Genomic DNA, 23,314 nt, shown 5'->3' with positions numbered 1-23,314 from the left:
GTGCATTACAGTAGAAGACCCACTGCTGTTCAGACTTGCTTTAAATAATCTGGATACTGTTGTTGGTTACTGAACCAGGTTGGTTTTAGTGACGCGGGCGAGTCCCAAGGATGTTGTTTTACATATAGTAAAAAAAGGAACCTATAAAACATTTTCCAGCTTTTCCTGTCCAGAATCAAACATTATAGCTGTGCATGTCAAAAATGATTCTCAGCTGACAAAAAAACAGCCTGGGAAACAAATATGGATGCCAGATGATGCTTTAATATTATTGTCAGATAAATCCCATGACGAAGGTGGGGGGGTGATTTATTGGACTTTTGAAGCACATGTACTATGTGCTGTGTGGGAAAGTCCAAAGAATTCATATTTTAACAAGAACAGACAGAATGCAAAAAGCACTCCTATTAATCATATTTTCCATGTTTAAAAAGTGTGAAAAGTTATTTTCTGAAAGCACTACAAACACAGATTCTTCAAATAAATTATCATCAACTTGCTAACCCATTAAATCCAATGTTCAAGTCAAAAATACATTCCATTAGTAGTGGCTCAGCAAATGCCTCGTCGTAAATGACTCCAAATGGTAACGGGGTAACAGTCTTGATGAGGGCAGTCCTACTGCAAAGCATGAACAAACCATGCAGCCTCAACTCCTCAATACTCCACAGACAAAACTGGAGAGCCAACAGGACAACGTAACACAATACGGAGAGATGGGCATAACTAACGCTTATCCATGCCAGCAGCTTTTAAGTTATCCCTGTCTTGTGATTAGCTAACCTGCAATGCAGATCCATGCTCAACCTATCAGAATATCTTTGAAAAAAATATACTTTCAGTGTTTCATTCAAAATTTAAACTGCCTTGTTGATTCTGAGACGTCTGACTGACTGATAACGAAAATCCAGAATTTATGTTGTAGCTGGACGGCTACTAAAATGCACCATCCATCAAAAATCCATAAAGAATGTGAAACCTCCAGCACTTCCTCCTGTGAAAAGTGGTGAATTCATACATATACATGGGAAATTTATTGGAAGGAGAATCTGTAGTAAAAAAAATGGTAGAAAGTGTATGGATGACAGAAAACAATAAATCAGATTATATTTTCTAATTTGCACTTTTGAGTGGTTCACAACATTATCCCAGTTGGGTGTGTTAAGTAACTCTAGAAGCAGAGGGAATATTAAAAAAACCGGACTGTTTTTTTTTATTTTATTTTTTCATTTGAATATTAAACTTCCAGAGTCAACCACAATCAGAGCCACTGTGGTAAATTTTCTTTGCCTTTGATTCAGCTGAATCAAATGTGCTAAGTAGCATTTTTATAAGTACTTTTGATTTTTTTAAATGTTTAAATAATAATGAAAAAAAAAAAAAATAAAAAAAAAAAAAAAAAAAAAAATATATATATATATATATATATATATATATATATATATATATATATATATATATATATATATATATATATATATTTTTTTTTTTTCAAACCTTATAGAAACCTTATTTTAAAAATGATTTCCCTTATTTTTAAAATAAAGGAAACCATCCAACTCTTAAATAAAAAAGAATTAATACATTTTCTTCAGGTTCAATTATTATAGAAAATGAAAAAAGTAAAAAAACAAGTAATTTTTAACCATTACAAATTTTTTAAAAAGAGGTTATTCCTAACACTGTGCTTTAACAGAAACAACTTGTATTAACTTTACATTTTAAAATAAAACTTCATTATTTTACTTTTTGGCTAAAGTTATTTGGCCATAAAGACAACTCATCTGGAGAAACTAGAAAGCCACAAAATTTAAGCAGAACCAACAGTTCTTGAATTGAATTCCTGAAATAATTCATTTAGATGATTTTCTAATTTATCGAGACACGAGAACTGAGTTGTTTTAAATGAATCTTTCATCTAAACATCCAGGAATAATTGTTTTTAGAAGGAAAAGCATGCAAACATATTATGTGTAAAACATTTTCACATCGTATCGGTGCAGCGCGGTCAGTTACCTGGAAGTCCATTGCCATTGGCACTAGTGCAGGAAGGGGGAGGAGAGGACGACGGCCTCACCACCGGGGCAAAGGCGGACTTCTGTTTAACGGCCGCCGACACCATGTTGGCCGGGGAGAAGGAGAAAACCCCAGAAGAAGAAGAACAGTTGGAGGGAAGAGATGTGGATGAGGCCATAGTGGGACTGGATGGAACAACTGATGGAGAAAAAAAAGGCAAAAAAGGAGAAGAACCAATGAGAAAAAAAAGTTTTTGATTGCTACATAAATCTGAACATATTTTGCGGTTAAAATAAAAAGATTATATGACTTAAGAGACAAACAATGTATTGATGTGAGTTTTTTCTCTGATAGTTTATAATCTGTTAAGCGTCCTCCCATGAGATTCATTAAAGCCCTCTGAACAGCTTGTCATTTTTTGTTATTTAGAAACATGTTTCATTACAACACTTGAGCTTAATGTTCTGCCTGAGTTTTACATGTATCTCAACAGATGTATCCAATTACAGCTTCATAATACAATATTTACAACATTCTCAAGTTATCATCATCTGTGAGTTGAACAGACATAAAGATCTGACATAAATAAACCTGTTAGTTCAGCCTCTTCTCATCGCAATCATCTATTTTTATACCAGTTAAACATTTAAAGCCACATTTCTTTGAGACACTCCTTCCTCTTTGCATTACTCTTATTTATCAAATCATTCTCTCCTCGTTCTTCCAGTCTATTAAATAGGAATATGGTAAAATGAAACAACAAAAAGAGAGAATGCTTGACTTTCAGATAAAATAGAGCATTAAATCCCATCGGGAATCTATATTTTTTACTTGTGTCGGGACGTGTGTATCCACAATAGTTTGTGTATTTATCATAATGTGCTGAGTGGACAATGCATGTGTGCACTAACTAGCATAAGGCGAGTTGGCGGCGGAGCCGTTGAGGAAAGTGGGCGAGCCTCCGAGGTTGGTCATGCCACCGTTGTTAGCGTAGCCGTTCATGGTGCTGCTGACTGAGGTGTAGCTGGTCTGCTGAGGTGTAGAGCTGGGCACATAACCGTGAGGTGACACGCTACTGCTGCTGCGCACAAACCCTGCAATAAATACCAACATAATGAGGACAGTCAAAAAAAGTGTTGTTGATGAGGTGAAACTTCCTGCTTGCAGAGATTAAACAACCAGATTTAGATTCATTCCAATTTGATCCTAATTAAGTCAATCAATTATTTACTCCTAATTAGTAAAAGGTTATCTTTCTAAGAAAAACTGACTGCAGTTTGAGGGCACTAACATTGCAGAAAACCTGTTTTTATAGCATCTATATACATACTGATATATTGATTATTATTATTTCTGTGTTTACTGTTTCTTTACTGTCATTGTAGATTATTTCATTAACCTTTCAAAAGAAGGAGCATTGTATCTCTGCTAATTTCCAACTACATAATCTGCAATCAAGCTTGATTTAGCAAATTATGAATTGGTGAAAAGCCAGTATAAAAATGAATCACATTTTTGTCTCCATGTTTTGAATTGTGCCATGTGAAAAGAGTAAAGATGTACCCTGATTGGCTTGTGACGGTTCCGAGACGTTGACGGACAGCTGTCCGGTGAAGGAGTTCACTCCCATCATGCCTGTGTGCGTCGAGCCGGAAAGCTGGGTGTGTGTTCGTGGAACGCTGTAGAGAGCTTCTGCGATGTCCGCTGCTCGTTTCAGGATGATCTCCTGGGAAAAATGCAACCATGACCCCAGTTTCAGAACCTGTTTCCAAGCGGACAGCTGGATGCGTTAGGGTATGTACCTGGTTGTTATGAGGCAAACCGTAGAGGGCTTCCACCAGATCCGCTGCTCTCTTCAGAATAACCTCCTGTGAAAAACAGAAAAAAAATGATAAAATATCTGAATTATAATTATTTGCCTGAAGCTCAATCTTATTTAAAACGTTGAGTGCCATTTGCTTTTTTCTTCCCTTTCTTAATCCATCTCTTCATGATAAACAAATTGCACTTCACTCCTTTTAAAATGTAGATGATCGCCTGCCAACTTGAGTGCCTTTATGCAGCTTAACAACATCTTAAAGTGACAGGTATTTAAAATGAAATCTAAAGTCAATCTAGACTGCAAAAAGTTTCTTGGAAGCTTATCTGCAAATTCAGTTAAGCCCTTAGAGATCCCATAAAAGGCCATTTGATCATAAAATGCTCTGTCTTTTTTACTCATCCCTTTAAAAGCAGGTTGAGTCCTTGATCTCTTTTCTCTTTTACCAAGCAGTTAGTGAAAAATAAAAAGAACCCTAAACCAATCGAATATACAAATATGTTAAATTTTTTGTGCCAGCCTTGTAATCGCCACAGCTTTTTAATAAGCTTTTGTGATGCCTTTCACCTTTTCCTCCATCCAAAGTTGAAGTTCTGCTGTTCTCGTCCTCCATGGTTGTTACCTTTATTATCTCTCCTCTCCTCACCTCCGACGGCCCGCCCCGAGGTCGAAGGTGTCTTGTTTAACAGTTAATGTGTTGTCGTTTTCACAGCATGAGGTGACAGAGAGAAAATTACTCTGTACTTCGCAGAGTTAACCTGCACTGTGTGACACTCTCACACATGCTTCGCCGCATGTATGCTCTCCTGTGAGTTTGTGGCGGTGGAACATATTGCCTTTCCATCAGGGCGTGCACATGTGTGTGTGTGTGTGTGTGTGAGGATATGAAAGGTCTAACAGCCAGTCAGCAGATCTTATGTGCCTGTCAACTGAGCTAAATTCAATCTTTTACAGATTATTATGTTCTTGCTGCCTCTCTGTTAACCTCTCATTATTAGGCGAGCTGGACCACTCACAAACACACACACACACACACACACACACACACACACACACACACACACACACACACACACACACACACACACACACACACACACACACACACACACACACACGCACACGCATACGTATACACACACAGAAACCCGATCCCGGGCGTTGAAGTGGTTCCGGTAAAGCCAGTCACTGATAAACGGGAAGGAAAGATGATCCTCTGGTAACATCATCATCATCATCAGGTCTGCAGTTTTGTGGAGCTGCATCGTTCAAATCTTTTTACTGCCTAATGCATTGCACTTTGACTTTTTTTCATTTTTATCTTTCATTTAAAGAGAAAATCCATCAGCTAATTAATCTCTTACATGTGTGTATTTGTAAATAAGAAGCATTTTTGAGAAGGAAATGTCTGGTTTTAGTTTCACATTTAGGATATTGTAGTCTTTATAATCCCTTAATTAATGCAGATGAAGTTGCTCCCAGTAGCATTGTGTTTATGCAGCTTTGAATGGAAAAAAAGATTACATTCTCACCTGTAATTAGTTTTAGAGTTGATTAAATTGAAGAATATCTGCAGCAAACAAGAACCCATACATTGCAAAACCTATAACTGAACAAATGTGATTCAGACCAGATTTTTTTTCCTTTGAATTGGAAAAATTTTACCACAAAAATGTAGCATTATTCAACTATTATTCCAGACATTTATTTAAAAAAACAAATGAAACAATTATTCTATAGCTTTAATCTCTGCTTTTTATATATATTTTTTTAATTTAGCAGATGTTTACCTGTCTTTTACAACTTTTATCTCAATGTGCTAATTTACCTAACTATTTCAGTCAATAACCTTTCTTTCCCTTGCCAACTCCTGGGATCTGTCTCAGGAAAATATGGAGAAAACTGAGTCAGACAGAAAAGACATTTTATTGGAAGAGGGAAAAGACTCACAGGAGCTGTCAAGGTGCTTTTAATGTCTGATTTATGAGCTGTGCTAAAATGATAGCCATTCAGTATCCACGCACACATGTTGTATGCATTATGACTAGGAAATGTTGGGCTGAGTATCTGTCGGGGTCACATGTGTGTGTAACGTGCATGTGCCTAACAAGCACATATATGACACATATGTGACTTATTTCTTGCTAATGCTGGTACATTAGCAGCTTGATCCGCATCTAATGGGCCATTAGGGATGCCGTACATGGAGGGTCACCCTTCCCATAGATATGATGTCATGCTTTTCACATGGGACACAATTGCACACATAGGAAGTGGTATCGACATGTGTCCACAAATTTTCTTTGGTCATCATCTCTGTTGTTAGATGGTGGTTCAGATTTCATTGCCTCTCCCTGGTGGTGAAGTCGATTTAAGTGCATGAGAGTCACACACTTATACATCTCAGCACTGCATGTATGTTGGAAAGTTTCACGTTCAGTATATCTTCACGCATCACCTGCATTACTCACACTCATCCAGGATTACTCATCTTGGTGCTGCCAATGATGTGACCTCGTGAAGGTATGACATCAGTAAAATGAGGTGCATAGCGATGTCAGCAGCGTGAGTCACATAAAGAAACCACCCATCTCTAACCAGACCACTTTTTTCTGCTGATGCTACTTTGTTGAGACATCACTCTTCAGTGTCTACCTGTAGTGAGTTTATTGGTTAAAAAGTTATATATTAGACTTTAGCCCCAGTTTGGTCTCTGTATGTTCAGTGACAGCGCCTCAGTGTTCTTCCACATCAGGACAGAGTAAATTACTTTGGTTGTGATGTATTATTTCAATGTTTCCAAGTTCTCAAAGAAAACCTTACAGTTGGTTGAAATTAATGTTAATTGCTCCTGACATCCTATTCCCCGCCCTTGATGAGTCCTTTGCATAAACTTTGTGTAAAATAGTGATTGAGTCAAAATTTTGTTTATCACTGCAGATTTGGAGCTTTTGGATACCGGGAACTTTTTCTTTTGAACTTGTTTTTTTTTTTTTTTTTTTAAATAATTATTTTATTTGTGAGTTTATTTCACTGTTGGTAACTGTGTGTGCTGCACAGATTGAACAGAAATCTACCAAATACTACAAAAATCTGTTTTTCTAAATTTGAAATAAGTTGTGGAAATTCTCACTTTTATTGCTGTGGTATTGAGCTGACAGAAATAAAATCCCTGTAGCCCTAGAAGAGGAAACGTTTTGTCTGATTTATACCGTAGTTTCAACAACTAAATGAACCAAGAGTCGAACCAGAGGGTCAGATGAGTAGTTTTTCAAAATGTCACTTTGTCCCAGTATGAAACAGAGAGTAGCACAGGGTAAGGTGCAAACTGTATGTGTCAGATAGATGCTGAGGAGATCACAATGACACAAACTGGCAGCTGAACGAGTGCCTGCCTGTGTGTGTTGCCAGTAAAATCCCCTGAATGTTCATTGAACAATTATAGAATCGGCTGTTCACTGGTAATCCTCTCTCACACTCCACTGCTCCGTCTGTCTGTCGTCTGTGTGGTTCCGCCAACACACTCTTAGAAATTATACATTGACTGGTTGATACTCGACAAGCAGCCAACACTGCATTCGATGCCAGTGAACAGAATTGCATATTTTTCACATTCAACAAAACAAGAAGAAAAAAAAAAACGGGAATCAAAATACTGTTGCAATACTGCTATAATAGTTACAGTTCTCCTTTCTAATACCTTCACAGAACTTGGATCAAAATCTTTCAGGAGGAAAAACAACATCTAAAAGCAATACTGTGTTTGGGTCCAGTTATAGTCATCATTCATCATTCAGGGATCAGGAAAACCTGATCCCTGATCGATTTGTGTATTTACAGCAGCATAACTATTCTCTTTGTGGCTTTTCCTGGAAATATCTTGGGTGACATCATGTTGCTCAAAATAAAACTTACAATGGGAGGGAAAAAACATGAACCAGAAGGATATTTCACAAATATAAGAAACTGCTAGCTTCAACTGCAAGATTAGGATTTTATTCTGTCGTCTTTTGTATTGAACCCCTAAAGTTCAAAACCTGAAACCATTTTCTGCAATGAACAAGGATGTAATTAATACACAACTGACCTGTGGAATCAACAAACCACTTAAATAGAACCTGCATGATAACATAAGGTGAAAGGTTCAAATATCTGGAGATATTTGGCACTAGTGGATTGATAAGAAAAATGGGAATATTTTAGAAAGTGTTGCTACATCCGACATAAAAAAATACACAGCATTACAAAAAAAAGAGGACATCATGGATCAATACAACAAATAAATATCCTGGTACCAGTATGATGATCTGGTCCAGGGACCTAAATGACTTACCTTAATTTATGGAATGATGAATAAGGTTCCCTACTTTGAGGAATAAATGAACTCACTTCATTGTACATTAGTTGTGACTTTAAATTGTCCGATCATAGTTAAACACACTGCATTTTGGGTGAATCTAAACAATATACACATTTATTTATTTGCCTTGTTGCTGCTGCTGAAACATGCAGTCATAAAGTTTTATGGGGCAATTACTTTTTTAAATTGGAATATGTTGGTTTGGATTATGTTTATTTCTCAGTAAGGGGCCAGTCTGATAACTTGACTGGAAAGTATGATCATGTTTTCTAACTCTGTGCAGAACAATGGCGTTGCTTCTTCTCTCTAACTACTTACATATAAACATTTAAACGCAAGAAAAATTGGCAGAACTGGTAGAGATGTTTTACTTTTTCTGACCTGAGTTTTAATTTCACACCCAGAAGGAAAGGAGAGTCCCATCAGAAAAACAAACCCTGGCCACGTATATATAAATAAAAAAATCAGTAAGAACATAGGGCTTGCATTTGCAGATGCAGAAACATTTACAGTATTGTTTTTACAGACCGTTTTGGTGTGTTCAGTGTTGCACACATTCCCACAATCATGATGTACACTGTGTGCAATTGATAACACATGTGGACGAACGCAGGGTGTTGGCATGACTGTGTTGACATCAGAGCATCAACACATCATCACATCATGACCAGCGCCCATTATTTCATGATGTCACACCAAAGACAGCCTTTCTTGGTCCAGCTCCAAAACAAAGAGGAGTCATTCAGCAGCAGCTGTTTCAGGAGACCGCCAAATCCCCCCCACCTCTCCCAAAAATTCAAATTTCAATCAGGTTGCCGAGCCCTCACATGAAAACAGCCACACCACGAGGAGAGTCCTCCTGCATGTACAGATCACGATAACAGAGTTTGGTATCAAAGCACAGCTCATCGTTTGTTGTTAATTATTTACATCTGCTGATCTTCTCAACACTTTGTTTGAATTTCAGCCAACGAACAAATAATCAAATATGACTCTCTGATCTGGAAAAGAATCAATCGCTCTGTTTTTATGAAGCTCATACGATGAGAGTTCATCGAGAGGTAAACGTACAACCCACTTGAGATTTCAAAACACATATTTTGCTTGGCAGAGTAAAAAGAAACACAAACATATCTTTGCATTCTGTCCTATATGTTAATGCAAAGCTTTCGAACTCAAATATTACCTTTTTGTATTTCCTTTCTTTTCTTAAGAAGTTTTTTTTTTATCTTAACTTTGGAAAAAGATCAAGCTAAAAGCTTTTGCTACCTTTGGAAGCCTTTCGGGGTCTCCAGGGTGCCGAGGGATAACCTTCTGAAGCCTCTGAAAACCATAGTCAATGGTTGGTTCGTTCAGTGCTGCAGAAAAGAGAGGAATAGAAAGACGATGAGTAAAATAAACTTAACAGAGATTACACTAAACAGTCCATGCTTTTCTCTGATACTATATTTCATGTAAGGGCAGATATCTTTCAAACTGACTCCAGCAGTTTGAAAATTAAAAGTATTTTGTTTAACAAGCGGACTTATCAGGTTCTGCTGCAGAAAAAAAAGTCAAGATCTCTGCAGAATAAAGGTCACTCAAAGTATGTATCATATCAGTACTGTCAATTTGCCAGTTTCAGGGTCAAATTATTTTTGCAGAAATAAAAACAAGTAACTTAAAGTGTTGCAAGAAAGTGCAGCACAATAAATATTAAATACAAAAAAACAGCAATAAAATAACTTCTAAAGCAATAAACCAGAATCTGAGAAATAGAATAACTGGAAAGTTGCTTGAAATAGACAACAAAAGCAGTGACATTACTTAAAATACAAAATAAAATGCAAGACAGAGACAATAAAAATAATATAAAACTAAAATAAAAGAGAGCTTTATAAAGTTGTGTACAACCTGCTACCAACCGTTCTCGGGACGTTTTGCCAAGAAATGTGTAAATAATCTGAACGTGATGAAAGTATGAATAATTATTTACAGTTCAGGATGTGAGACAAAGGATCTCAGTTTGGCAATATTTGTTAAATGAGAAAAACAGGAATTTGACTTTTGCATCCAAAGTGAAACTTGAGTTATAAGTTAAGCCAAGATTCCTAACAAGATTTTGCCAAAGTACACAGAGTTACAAGATGCTCATTTGTCATCGTTCCAGCGAAATGTTAAGTATTTTAGTTTGTTCTTCATTTAATAGAAGAAAACTGTCTCCCATCCAGTGTTTAACTGTGTCTAAACTCTTTGCCAAAGTGTGGAGTTTAGAAATTTCACTCGCTCAAAGAGACATGTAGAGCTTCGTATCATCTGCCCAACAGTGATTAGAGAGAGATGTCTTCAAAAGCTGACACAATGAACCCAAAGAGCAATACAAACACAAAGAGTCACTGAAGGCCATTTTAAAGCTTCACATTTCCACATGCATTACTGATTGGATTTGGACAGCATTCAAAACAACCACCTGTCAGGGAACACATACATTGCATATATAGATTTTTGCTTTCCAAATATAGCTTCCTGATGCAACTGTAAATAATAGCACTGAGTGTGAAATGTATATGCCCAGAGAGTAAAGCAGAGGACATGTAACAATGTATCCCCATCAAGTAACTAAAAACCTTTTTGCATGGATCAAAGTCCTTTTCCAAAAACATGATAGCTTTCAAGTGGTTCATTAAAAGCTCTTCATTCTCTCTGCTTGTCAGAATAAAATAATGTCCATTATGTGTCCACCACTGGCCCTTATTCTGTTGCAAAACTTTGCACCAATTTTGAGAGGATAAAAATTTCACAGCACAGTGTTTCACAAATAGCCTTTGTGTGTTATACACAGTAAAATATGGAAATTAAATTTAGCTGGTTAAACATCAGTCATAAGTGTGATTATAAAGCTTTCTGATCTTACTTTCAAAATGTTACATGTTGCACTTTTAACACTGTTCTTGCTGGTGTTTAGCCCAGCTGTGCAAATCTAATTAACACACACACACAATCCACACATCTGCAGGAATCAGCAGGAGGGAATCAGACTAGTGAGGAGAAACAATCACTTCTCTTTTTGTTTCAAAATACCCCACTGACAGGAGGTGTTTATATTTCTGGGCTGAACTTTGTTAATATATTTATGTATATCTTCTAAGTTATAGAAGAAGTGGGTTAGAGAAGTGGGCATGTGCTTTTATATTTAAATCTGCGAGTCATTTGCTGAGGAAAAGACATCTAAAAATGATTAATCATGTTGTTAAAGCAGGTTGAGGCAGGTTTTTTATTTTGGATGAAATAATTTCCTGTTTTCCTCCAGTTGAGCATTAAGGCATAGAAATAAACGTCATACAATGGTATCTTTGATCAAGATATTCTTCCAACAACATCAAAACAAAATGGCTCAACAATAAAGTCCAGTTTTCCCTTCTCACCATCTCCAACTCTTACCCTTCACAGTAAGAGTCTTTACTCTGGTGTGAAACGTCTGTGTGCGCCACACAAGTGAATAAACCGAAAGATGCTTTCAAATCATCAACAATTTCATAGTGAGATCCTTTCAGTCTTTTTACACGCTTGTTTCAAACTGGCAAGAAATTAAGAAACTTACCACTCACTGACAAACTAATTAATTTCATTTAAAAATGTTTTTTAAAATATAAAAGTAATGGGAATAATTTTTACCCAATGCTATACTTAATATAGCAGCGTGTATTTCTTAGCTTATTTTTTAATCCAAGTCTCAGATAAAACACAAAGAAAAAACATCCAGCCAGAAAAAAACTGTACTGCTCAAAAGAACAAGCAAAAAAATAATAAAAAAAATAAAAATAATAATGATACTACAACAAAAATCAAGAAATATTTAGTTTTTGGCCCCTTTCCCATCTGGTTACAGTCAATCTTTGGTCTGCAGGATTTCCAGGACATTTTGAGAGACACTGGACAAAGAAAAAGTTTCTGTCTTTTCAACTAATACTCAGGGGATTTTTTTCAGGGATGCAAAGCTGGACGTTTGTAAATCATGTTTTGAGATATTTTTTATTGCGTTGCGTCAAAATTACAATATATGTGGTAACTTCAAGTGGTTGAGTCGGGGTGAAGCTACTTCCTTAGTGCTGCACCAAGAATATATTATATTAAGGTATTTTCCACCTAAATGACACCACAAAGGTTTTGTTACATAATAATGATAATGAACAGAACAAAGCTTCCAAAAAAATGTCATCTTCTTAGATGACTTCAAAATCAGCTGTGATTCAGTGCAAGCAACTAAATACATTTTATATATACATATAGATATATGTATCCTAAAAAGCTTCAAACTGGTAGTGTCAAAAACATCTGCATGATAATAGCAGTACAGATACAATCAGAAGAGGTTTTAAAGAACACTTAAGGGCCCCTTTAATGCTCCAATTACCATCATCCAAAGTCTTTATCCAATCAAAATGTCAATCAAGGAAAGCTCTGAAAGCTCTGTCTATCAGGATAGCATCAAAACGTTTGAGCAGTATTTCTGTACTTTTTTTAGTTATTGACAAATGCTGACTTATGTCATCATCACATTGTTGAACCCTGAAAGTTCAACAACTTTCAGCAATAGGCGAGGTGGAGGTAGGAAGTTATGCTGGATTAACATGGACTTGTGGGAACCAAAGGGGTGTGTTTGCATTCATGAAGTCCAAGAGTGCAGCTGCGGCGGTGATGTTTGGTACTTTCCACAGCAAGCACTGATAAATTACTTGCAGATGAATGTCCTTTGCTTGTTGTGCAACTTCTTTTAGCATGTGTGTTTTAGATATGTCTGTGCTATTCACACATCACACCCAAGTCTCTGGTTTCTGTTACGTTCTCAACCACCTAATTTGTTCGCAACATTACTTTATAAATCATGTGCTTTGGTCCAGATGTTGAGCTGTTGTGGACAGCATTTCTACGTGCTTAAAGGAGGCCCTTTGGGCACATTAGGATTCTGTGATTTATTGATGGTAATTATGTGGACATGAATTAGAGGTAGAAAAGGGCGGGTCTGCGTAGGAAGAAAAAAGACTAACACAAGAAAAAAAAGAACAGAAAATGCAGATTTAACCAAGAGGAACAATCTTCTAATTTAATCTTAATATAGAAACCTTAAGATAATGCAGTATCTGTCTTGGTATGAAGTTGTCACTTAATTTGAAAGCATTTTTTCAGAATGAGGAGCCAGAATTAAGTAATTACTCTATTGAACTAGGTTTTGAATGGTAGAGCAGGTGCACAGTGTGCATATCAGTTCTGGGATTTAAGGCTTTCCTGTTCCTTTCATGTCAAATTAGTGTAATTTGTTGAACCCAAAACACCTTAGAGTTTCAGTGACATTCCAACAATTAATAAAATGCTGATACTGTCTTCATCTTTTCTCTTCTTTTTATTTTCTTGTTTTAGTTCACTAAGTAGTTTTCTGACATGTTGCGTCCTAAAACATTATAGTATTTTCGTTAATTTTGTCATTCTCTTGGTTTTAATGAACTGCATGACATGTGAACACCTTGACTTATTTAGATACATCAAACCCTGCAAAAACTTTGTCTTATTGCACTGAATGTTGGTTGTTTTAAACCATCCAGATTGTTTTGTTTTAATTAAAGACAGCAGTGTTTCTGACAGAAACAGACCAAAAGGGAGTGATGCGAGTTAGAGAAGAAGGGTGTGGAAAGGAGTAAAGAGGAAGAACTTTGGGAGACAGACAAAAACAAAACAGAAAAAGAGCATGCAGTCATGGTTGAGGGAAAACAAAAAAATTAGAAAAACAGCTGCCTAACAGTCGGCGGGATATCAACTGTCAGAACCAACTGCCAGTGTCAGATCCTCTCTCTGAGCATCTCTGGAGACGTTTAACCGATGCCAGCACTAATATGGCACACAGAAACACACAGACACAGAGATAAGCGCATTCATCACATCACAGCGCAGCTTAGATTAGTTGTGATGATTTAAGCATCTCAGACTGTCTCATTAATAATGGAACAATGTTTATTTAAGAACAAAATGATGTGTGAATGTTTGCCTGTGTGAATTTAAAATTAATCCACAACTTTTCACACAAACTTTAATGTTTTTGATTAGGATTTTATGCGGTAGAGCAACAAGAATTGTGAAGTGGAGGGAAAAGACGTGTGTGCTATGCCTTTATATTTAACCCTCTTTATTTTGATACCCCAAAATAAAATCCGTCACTCTTCTTAATTACAAAGCAGACTCCACCTGTGTGCTATTTAATCTCAATACACAGATTATCTGAAGGTCTCAGAGGTTTTCTGGAGAACATTCAGGAGCAAACAGTATCATGGAGACCAAGAGACACTGAGGACAGGCCAAGGAGAAATTTGGGGAGAAAGTTTAAATCACGGTTAGTTTACAAAACAATATTTATAACATGTTGAACAAACCAACACGTGGCAATCCAACTAATTTTATTACACAATAAGACCAATAATCAGCAGCCAAGAGGCCCATAGTTAAAAAACAAAACAAAAACAAAAACAAAAAAACCACCAAAATCACATAAAATCACAGCTGTAACTGTAGTTAAAGGTGGTTCTGCAAAATATTAACTCATGAGGGCTGGCGACACATGTACACCACACTTTTCAGATATTCATCTCTGAGAAAATGCCTTATTTGTGCTTGTATATGACATAAATTATGATCAAGGTATGAGTGCTCATGCAAAGCACCGACTGCAGACTTAAGGTCATACTCCACCCAAGGATTTGTACAAAAACAGAATCAGTATCAGATCAGCAGAAGTTGTCGAGTTCATTAAGTATCAGTTTAAAAAGTGCAAGTAAAACCACCAAAGGCATTCTGTCCATTAAAATCCTAAACACTTATTGTACTCCCCCCAAATCCCCCAGTGCTTACTTTCCAGATTTGGACAAACGAAAAGCAGATGTTTTTCAGAGTAAAATTTATTGTTTTGTTTAGCAAGAACTGCTCCGGCAGAACACATAAAATCAGCCATAAATATGTTGTCGTGGCACATTGTTCACAAAACACAACATAAACACTTCATCAGAGCGAATGACACTGAAACCTGAACCTGTCTCATCTCACTAATTCTGCCTCCCTGCTGCTCCCCTGAAACCTTCTCAGCACGAATCCCTCCAACTCTGCTTTACCACCCCCATCATCCCTGTCTTCTGCTTCATCTCCTCACTCCTCCTCCTCCTCACTAACTACACCTTCTGCCACTTTCACCCACCCGTCCGCTCAGCCATCACTCCTCCACGTCCTCCTCCTTCAGCCTTGTTCTTTCCCTCAGAGTCCAGAGCCGCCATCAGATCAATACTCATAGAAGTTTCATGAGGACAGACCATCCAGTGTTGCTCCACCATGAAATGTGAATGGAGGAGAGAGAGAAAATAAAGAAAAGAGGGGAATAATAGCAAAAAAAGGTGAAATCTGAAATATTACACAATCAGCTTCAATACAATTGTGTTTTTTTTCCATCATCTTTTGGGAGAACTGAGACAAAGGAATCCACAGATGGGGGAACAGGGGGGGCGGAAGGCAAAAGCTAAAACTGGGTGGGTGAAAGGACAAAGAGGACTGATGTAAAAAGAGCAGGAGGAGGAGGAGGAAACGAAGAGGAGGTGTGGTGATATTGATTCTCTGGCCAGCCAGCAGTTCAATACCACTGAATTATTGCTTCATTCTTCCCCTTATGAGATGAGATCTCTTTCTCCTGAGCTCACCGTCTCTCCGCAGTTGTACATGTGTGTATCTGCATGTGTGTACCACTGTACTGTATGTGTGATCTACTTATGAGGGGATCAATACTTTACAATCTGGTTTTTAAAAGTCCGTCTGTCTTTCTGGTGCTGTATCTCTTTTACTACACTTCAACTTCTTATTGTCTCCCTTTGAGACAACAAAAGTGAGACTCAAATGTTTGAAAAAGAGAGAAAGTCCATTTTTTTCCCAAAGTTTGATATGCTTTGCTGAAGGTTTCCTGTCCACGACCTGGCTGTAGATTTCCTATCACTGCTCTGTTTCCTTTATCTGTGTTAATGTTGGCAAGTGTAAGCATTTATTGATTGTCACTTTGCACCGTTGAGTGTGTTTACAGCAGTGTGTGATGTGGAGAATGTTAATTTTTCCCATCAGGCGGATGAAGCAGCCATACGGCACCATATTTACTTGTGTGTGTGGACTGTTTCAATGTGGCAGACCATCTGTTAACCAGACTACTCACCATCTTTCTCTCATATCAGTCTGATTTACAATTACTTTCAACTCCTGCCCCTGTTTGAAAGTGTGTGTGGTAAGTTGTGTAAGACATGACCCTGCTAGTGTGGCGTTCAGGGTTGCTTTTCGCATGTGTGTGAGACCGTGAGCATGTTAAATCGCGCAGCCCTCACACCCAGAGGGAACCACAGCAAGAGGACTGAAAAACCACAAGTAGCCAATCAGCTTTCACTGCCAGGACCTTCCTGAGACAAGTCAACCTTGAGGCGGGGTCATGCAACCGTAGTAACGGATCGTGTTTCCTGGGTCGCATGTTGAAGCGATCAGCCAATCGCCAGGTCACCAGGGGTCACCACCGTCCAATAGGAAAAGGAGTTGGATGCCAGACAGACCAATTACCTGCTGGTTAGCCCCAGGGTTGGTCTAAAAATGTTTTAGAAGAATAACACTAAAACAGGCACACATGCAAGTTTTGAGAAAGCGCCGATTAAAACCAAAAGAAAAATTACAGCATCATCCAACTGAAACATTGTTTCAGTTCTGCTCCATGTCTGGTATTTAGGATCGACAAGTGGTGGTGGGTCTCCAGAACCCTCTACAAAAACACAACCCTTAGAGAAGACAATACAAACAACTATCTACAAAAACATGGGAATAAATGGCTCTTTATGCTACTCAATGATTTTCTTATCATTTTCCTCACTTCTTAGTGGTAAGATCCTGACTTATGAGGAAAGAGAAACAATCTCTATTCCCGAAGGGTACAATGTCTTGTCTTTCCCTTTTTGTAGAGCAGCTAAGATAAATTAGCCTCTATTGTTTGTCCCATAGTTATACCTCCAAAAAACAAAAGGTAAAGATACATTTAAGCCCAAAATTTGGCAGATTTTGATTTAAGATTATATTCAAGAACCAAGAACTTTGTTTCCTCTATGAAATGACTCAGTTATAATGAAACAAGTTTAGGAACAACTGTCATTTATAAATACATAAATAATCTTTTTCAACATGACATTAGTCAAACCTAATAAAATTCACAGCATTTTGCATTTTTTCCAATGCAAAGCCGTAGAACCTTCTTCCTTTAAATGTGTTATTTATACACATTTGTATTTAAACAAGTTTTATCACAAGTATTTGGCCTCATCATAAGCACAATTGTTTCAGTATGTAAAGCTTTCTCAATCAAGTCGTGGGGTAAATTTTAAACAAACCTTCAATATGTTTCCAGAAACTCAACTGGATGTTAGCAAGGTCAAGAGCTGCAGGAGATTTATACTGCAGGAAATGAAATGGCAACAGCATTTGTGGGACAGAGCTTTAAAACCTTAGCTTGGTATAAAAAATATTTTAGAACCACAATAGTTCAAGTCCATGCAGTTTTTAAGAGGGACAATGTATCAAACTGCATCACTGTATGCAATACAGCAATCCCATAAGACTGCCTACATTTAATATTTGGCTGTCTATAATATATTACATACCATGCATTAATATTATGTGTGCAGGTAATATATTTAGCCAGTTAAATGGAATTTCACTGCCCCAATGCCAAAATCCAGTATAAGTTTTACTGAAATGTCAAAAAAGGACTGGAAGTTTGACAACAAATCTGGGTCAATCACAAATCAGATTGTCTTTGCAACATTAAGTCAGAAAATTCCATCTGAATGTTTTCCAAATGTTACATATCCCTATAGTCTCATTGTTAATTTGATTTGTTTAAAGTTGTAAAGTTTAAAACCACTGAATTTGTGACTTAGGTCTTGGTTTTCTAAAAAAAAAATATCTGCATTACAAAGTTTAACAGGTCTCTCATGATTTGTTTTTTGTCATACTTTTGTCTGTCAGTTTTTTTCTACTGTTGCGACATGAATTACTTGCTAAGTGTTTTAAGAATGCATGTTATCTATATCATGATCACTGGATATTATAGCTAAACCAAACCAAGACAATCAATTTAAAATACGCTGAGAAATTGGCCTCAGACTGGAACGATCCCTCACAGCAGGAAGGCTAATAAAAATGACTTACTCAGTGCTGTTCTGATGATTTCTTATAATATAGTTCTTAAACTAAGAACAGAACAGGATAAAATGTGGATCAGCAGGACAGAACTTTGCAAAAACAAAAGATCGGAAATCAGCCACAACGTTGAGCTCAGTTAAACTTTATAATCAACAGAAAAAATAAACAATGAAAACGAGAATGTCAGGAATATAGTTTGTAAAGAAATATTATTTCTTCCACGTTTTACACAAGAAAGCAGACTATTTATTGTGGAACTAATGCCATTACTACTTAACACGTCATCCTTATTGATCAGGTTTAAATCCTTATCTTCAGCTAATAGATGGAGTCATTAAATTTCCACTGCCTCAAAGTGTTTATACAGCAGCAAATACTTCCTTTCTCCTCGCTGTTTGACGTCATCATTATAGTGTGTTGGAGCCATGTTGAGCAGCGGATCAATACCAGACATAACATCACCTCCACTCATTTCCAGGTATACGTTTAAAAAAGTCCAACACACACACACGCTTTCTTCCTCTCCTTTGCTCAGTTCAGCAGGAAAACACTCATTCACAGTGAACAATCCGCTCAGAAGTCACACACTCCTTTTCAACATTGTGTAGTTTGTGGATGCTGTATGTGTGTGTTTGTGTGTGAGTTTGTGTGTGTGTTTGTGTGTGTTAGTAAACTGGGTGTTCTGGATGATTTCACTAATAGTTTCAGCATGCAGGCATATAAAGAGCAGACTGTTTAATTGTAGCTGTTTTTTAACGAGCCTCTGATTATGGCAACATTCTAACGAGTGTGGGTCGTTAATGTTGACTAATCTGCAGTCATTAGTTCAACACTGTCTGGCCTGAGAGTGAACTGCAGCTCAGAGATGGCATTCAGACACACACATACGAAGGCATTTTCTCAAATACAAATGCAAGCTGGCGTTTCCAAAAAGCAACATTGGACCTAGAAGTTAAACGTCACTCAGTCAGCAGCCTTTGCAAAAGTGCTTCTACTGTCTTCTTTGGACTTACCGGTGTATATGAACCTTCCTGGTGTGCCTTTGCAGAACTGTTTGGACTTGTAAGATAGAGTGACCTCTACGACCCCAGGGATGTGTCTGGGAGGTGTCTGCACCCGAATGGCATGTGGCGTAATCAGCTGCAGGACAAGGAAAAAAAGAGTCAGTGAACAAAGACCAAATTTGAACATCGACATTTCAAATCTCGAGTTTTAAGTGTCTGAGTCATGAACGACTAAAGCGAACAGACAAATTTGTTTAAATGGCTCCTTTGCAATGTTACCACTATGCTTATCAAAGCTTCACTGGGATGTTTCCAGTTAACAGAATATCCCTATTTACACTGGAGGTTTCTGAACCATCAGCTTCAGCCTGGCCTTAACCATTAGTGTTTTCATGGGCTTATCAGCGGCATTAGAGGATGGAGGTATGAACACTGCTGAGTCTGCCATCTTGCACAGGAAACAAGAGCACAGGTTTTGATGAGCATCTTAGGGGGAAATCTTTTGGGAATCCAAAATCTCGTTCCATCTTTGCCAATGATGCATAAGTTTTCTTTTTGGTAGAGTAAAAACTACATCTAGCATTTAATCAGCTATGTGAATAACTTAACTTCCCCCAGTCTGTAAGCAACCACCCCATATGTGCAATTTGGAGGTGTAAACATTTCTACTGATGTGGGAGCTTTGTTTACAAGGGTTCCAGTTCACACTGTTCTCTGTGTAATGGGAATGACTGTGACTTTGTTTTACTGATGATGTTGGATCTTTTGAGTGGCTTTGTGAAATTCTTTCAGTTGTTGCCAGAATAAGGGAGCACAGGATGTCCAGCTGCTTTGCTTCCAAGACTGTTACAATCATTTGTTGGGGATACTGCAAGCCTGGTCTAAGTGTAAGAACTTTGTCGTGTGGGCAGCCCTGCTGTAAAGTCTCAGATGACACCAAATGCATGAGCCACAAATCATTTACTATTTACAACTAATTTATAAGCAGGCAGGTGCCAGGACCCTGATATTCTGCTATAAGTTCACCACCAAAATGCCTGCTGGCAGCCAGGTTTTCACTAAACTAATGATTTTGTTGCATCCTAAAAACTAACTTACAAAAAAAAGGCAAGAAAATGTGGCAGGTGGGCCTTTTACAGAATAATTTTCTTGAGCATCAAGTGTTAATTAATGTAATAATGGTAGAAATATGGAGATTTTTTTTGAAGTGGTCTTTATTATTTTAGATCAAGATGTCACTGACAAAAGTAAAACTTCTTAAAATAAAGTGTTTGGCACAAAAAAGGTATTTATTTTTAAATAACCATGGTTTTAGCATTCATTTTGATTTGATTGTAGATTGGCAGGTGCATTTATTAACTTTTGAGGCACTTGAAACTGAACACCAAACAAATAATTTCAGGCCTAATGCAGAAGAATTATGCAAATGTGGTTGACAATTGTTTCCTTTTTTACTATTTTAGTTTTAATCAATAGAGGCAAAACAGACAAAAAGGGCATAAAGACATACAGATTTGATGTAAAAGTATTTTCAGTGAAACTTCCAGCTTGAAGATTTTTGCTCATGTGACAAAAACAAAAATTTTCAAAAGGGAACAGAAAAGTTGAGTGCAATCACAAACTCAGAGAAATCTACAGGTAGGAAACAGATGAATAAAAACTGGCAAATGTGCAATAATATCTCACACACTGATGTAGCTCAACTGTGTTTTCCTGCCTCGCAATCAATAACCAGGTTGAGTGCAAATGAAACATTCATCTGCCAAAAATCCCTTTGAATGCCGCCTGAGGAACGCTCAGAGAGCTGAGTCAGTTTGAACTGAGACTCTGTACACATGTTAGTGTGCGTAAGTGCAGCTCTCAACACTGTAAACAAACCCCTTAGCCCTTAATAGACACACACATATGCACACACACACACCCATTCCTGTATGTACACACACACACAACTATACAGAGACACTGTTGTTGTTGGACGGCAGCCACGGTCACTCGGCGCACACCGTGAGTGGAGTCAGAAGACAAATAAACATTTTGTAGAGGAGTGCAGAAAACTGTGATAGTGAGCTCTATGTATGTGTGTGTGAGTATTCAGCCGATGGCTATCAGCATGTACTGATTTGATCAGTGCTCTGAAATAAAGAGGGAGAGGGAGCACGGGTGAGGAAGGTAGAGAGGGGTGGTGGTCTCTGGTTGGTAGGTACTCATTAGAGAGGTAAACATCATTTAAAGAAACATTAACACAAACACACTTCCTTTCTCTCTCTCTCTCTCTCTCTGTCACACATAATTAAGAGCCAGACGGTGGAGAAAAGCATGTATTCACATTAAATAACTTCCAACAGAGCAATGACTGGAGCTCAAAGCTAAAAGGCTGAAACAACGCGGACAGACTGACGAACTGACCTCGCTCCAAACCAGCATGGTACCAAAGATAACTTGGAGGCCATCAAAGAAGTTGTCTCCTATGATGATGACTGTAGCGCCCCCTGTAGTCCACCCCTCGCTGGGACTGATGGCCTTAATGCAGGGAGCTGCTCCTGGAGGGAAAACATTTTAAACAATGACACATCACTTTGATCTAACAAGCTTCTGAAAATAAATAGTTGTGAAATTGTTTCACTTTTATGAAAAAATGTTACTCCTCCTTACAGAGCATAATGCATAAAAATTAAGAGATAGAAAACTTTTGAACAACATTTAATTTTAACACAGCAAGCAATTATCATTTTTTTATGTTTTCATCTACCAATACAGATTTACGCCAATTCTGAATCCACTTTAAGAACTATATTGTAAGAAGTTGCTCTATATATAAGTCTCAGTGTTAAAAAATCTGCTCAACCAGAATGTTTAATTAAATCATTCTTTAATTATCTGTTTTGTCATCAATCATGTGGATTCATTTGGATAAAAGGTGAACATTTTATAAATGTCTAAGGTGGTGTGGACAAGACCTGAGTGTGTTTATCCAAAGTTTGACTGACGTGAGATTTTAGCTGATATAAAAACACTCACAGATGGTTTAATGTGCTTCATATTACTTAAAACAGAACAGATTCAGTCAGCTTTGTGTAGCTTTAATTCTGACTATTGTTAATTCAAGCATATTTGATCTAATCCCAAAGGATAACAGCAAAAATCTGCCTGTCAGTCAAAAACCAGCTCTCACTCTGATGTAAGTGTGCGATTATCAACATTCAGCTGAAATACAACAGCTCTGAGTCTGGGTTTGGTCATGAGAAAAAGTGTATAATGATATTAGACTAGAAACACACACATGCACAGCAGCACACCATGCACTGTGTGTGCTGTAAGTTGGATTAGCCAGATGGAGGGGCAGGAATCACCTGATAGGATTAAACCATCAACCATCTGGCAGCCATGCTGCTCAAACACACACACACACACACACACACACACACACACACACACACACACACACACCACACACACACACACACACCCCCCACACACACACACACACACACACACACACCACACACACACACACACACACACACACACACACACACACACACACACACACACACACACACACAGGCTGGTGTTACCGTGTTCTAGGTAAGATGGGGTTCCCTCCACGGGGTCGAGTCTGCGAGCCCGCCGGCCGTGTTTTGAGTTGTTGTGGACAAACATATTGTCAGAGACTGCCAGGACATGTCCCTCCACACTCACCGTAGTTGACACAACCACCTAAGGAGAAGCAGGGGGTGGGATGAGGTGATAAAAGAGCAGGGAATCATAAAAGGAGAAAGGAAAAAGATATAGGAAAGAGGAAAGAGGTGACAAGTGAGGAGAGGACAAAAAGAAGAGAACATCGAAAGTCAACAGATTGTCGCAAAGAAGAGTTTAAAGCATTAA

The 23,314-nt window shown here is 37.7% G+C and overlaps 1 protein-coding gene across 3 annotated transcripts in view; it reads right to left on the bottom strand.

Annotated features, from left to right (window-relative positions):
* The window catches only part of LOC129373484 (transcription factor COE1-A-like), a 93,480-nt gene that overhangs the window by 4,940 nt on the left and 65,226 nt on the right, over window positions 1–23,314 (bottom strand). For all 3 annotated transcript variants that reach the window (XM_055051440.1, XM_055051442.1, XM_055051441.1), the window contains exons 8-15: window positions 23,005–23,146; window positions 21,836–21,969; window positions 19,439–19,565; window positions 9,465–9,553; window positions 3,819–3,884; window positions 3,580–3,742; window positions 2,928–3,110; window positions 2,017–2,214 (exon numbers count right to left, since the gene is read on the bottom strand). In XM_055051440.1, the coding sequence (XP_054907415.1) occupies window positions 2,017–2,214; window positions 2,928–3,110; window positions 3,580–3,742; window positions 3,819–3,884; window positions 9,465–9,553; window positions 19,439–19,565; window positions 21,836–21,969; window positions 23,005–23,146 (1,102 nt within the window). The remainder of the gene's footprint in view (window positions 1–2,016; window positions 2,215–2,927; window positions 3,111–3,579; window positions 3,743–3,818; window positions 3,885–9,464; window positions 9,554–19,438; window positions 19,566–21,835; window positions 21,970–23,004; window positions 23,147–23,314) is intronic.

This window comes from Poeciliopsis prolifica, unplaced genomic scaffold (assembly GCF_027474105.1).
Source record: "Poeciliopsis prolifica strain line A6 unplaced genomic scaffold, Auburn_PproV2 SCAFFOLD033, whole genome shotgun sequence".
In the NCBI taxonomy this organism is placed as follows: domain Eukaryota; kingdom Metazoa; phylum Chordata; class Actinopteri; order Cyprinodontiformes; family Poeciliidae; genus Poeciliopsis; species Poeciliopsis prolifica.
This window is presented reverse-complemented; position numbering and strand designations above follow the sequence as displayed.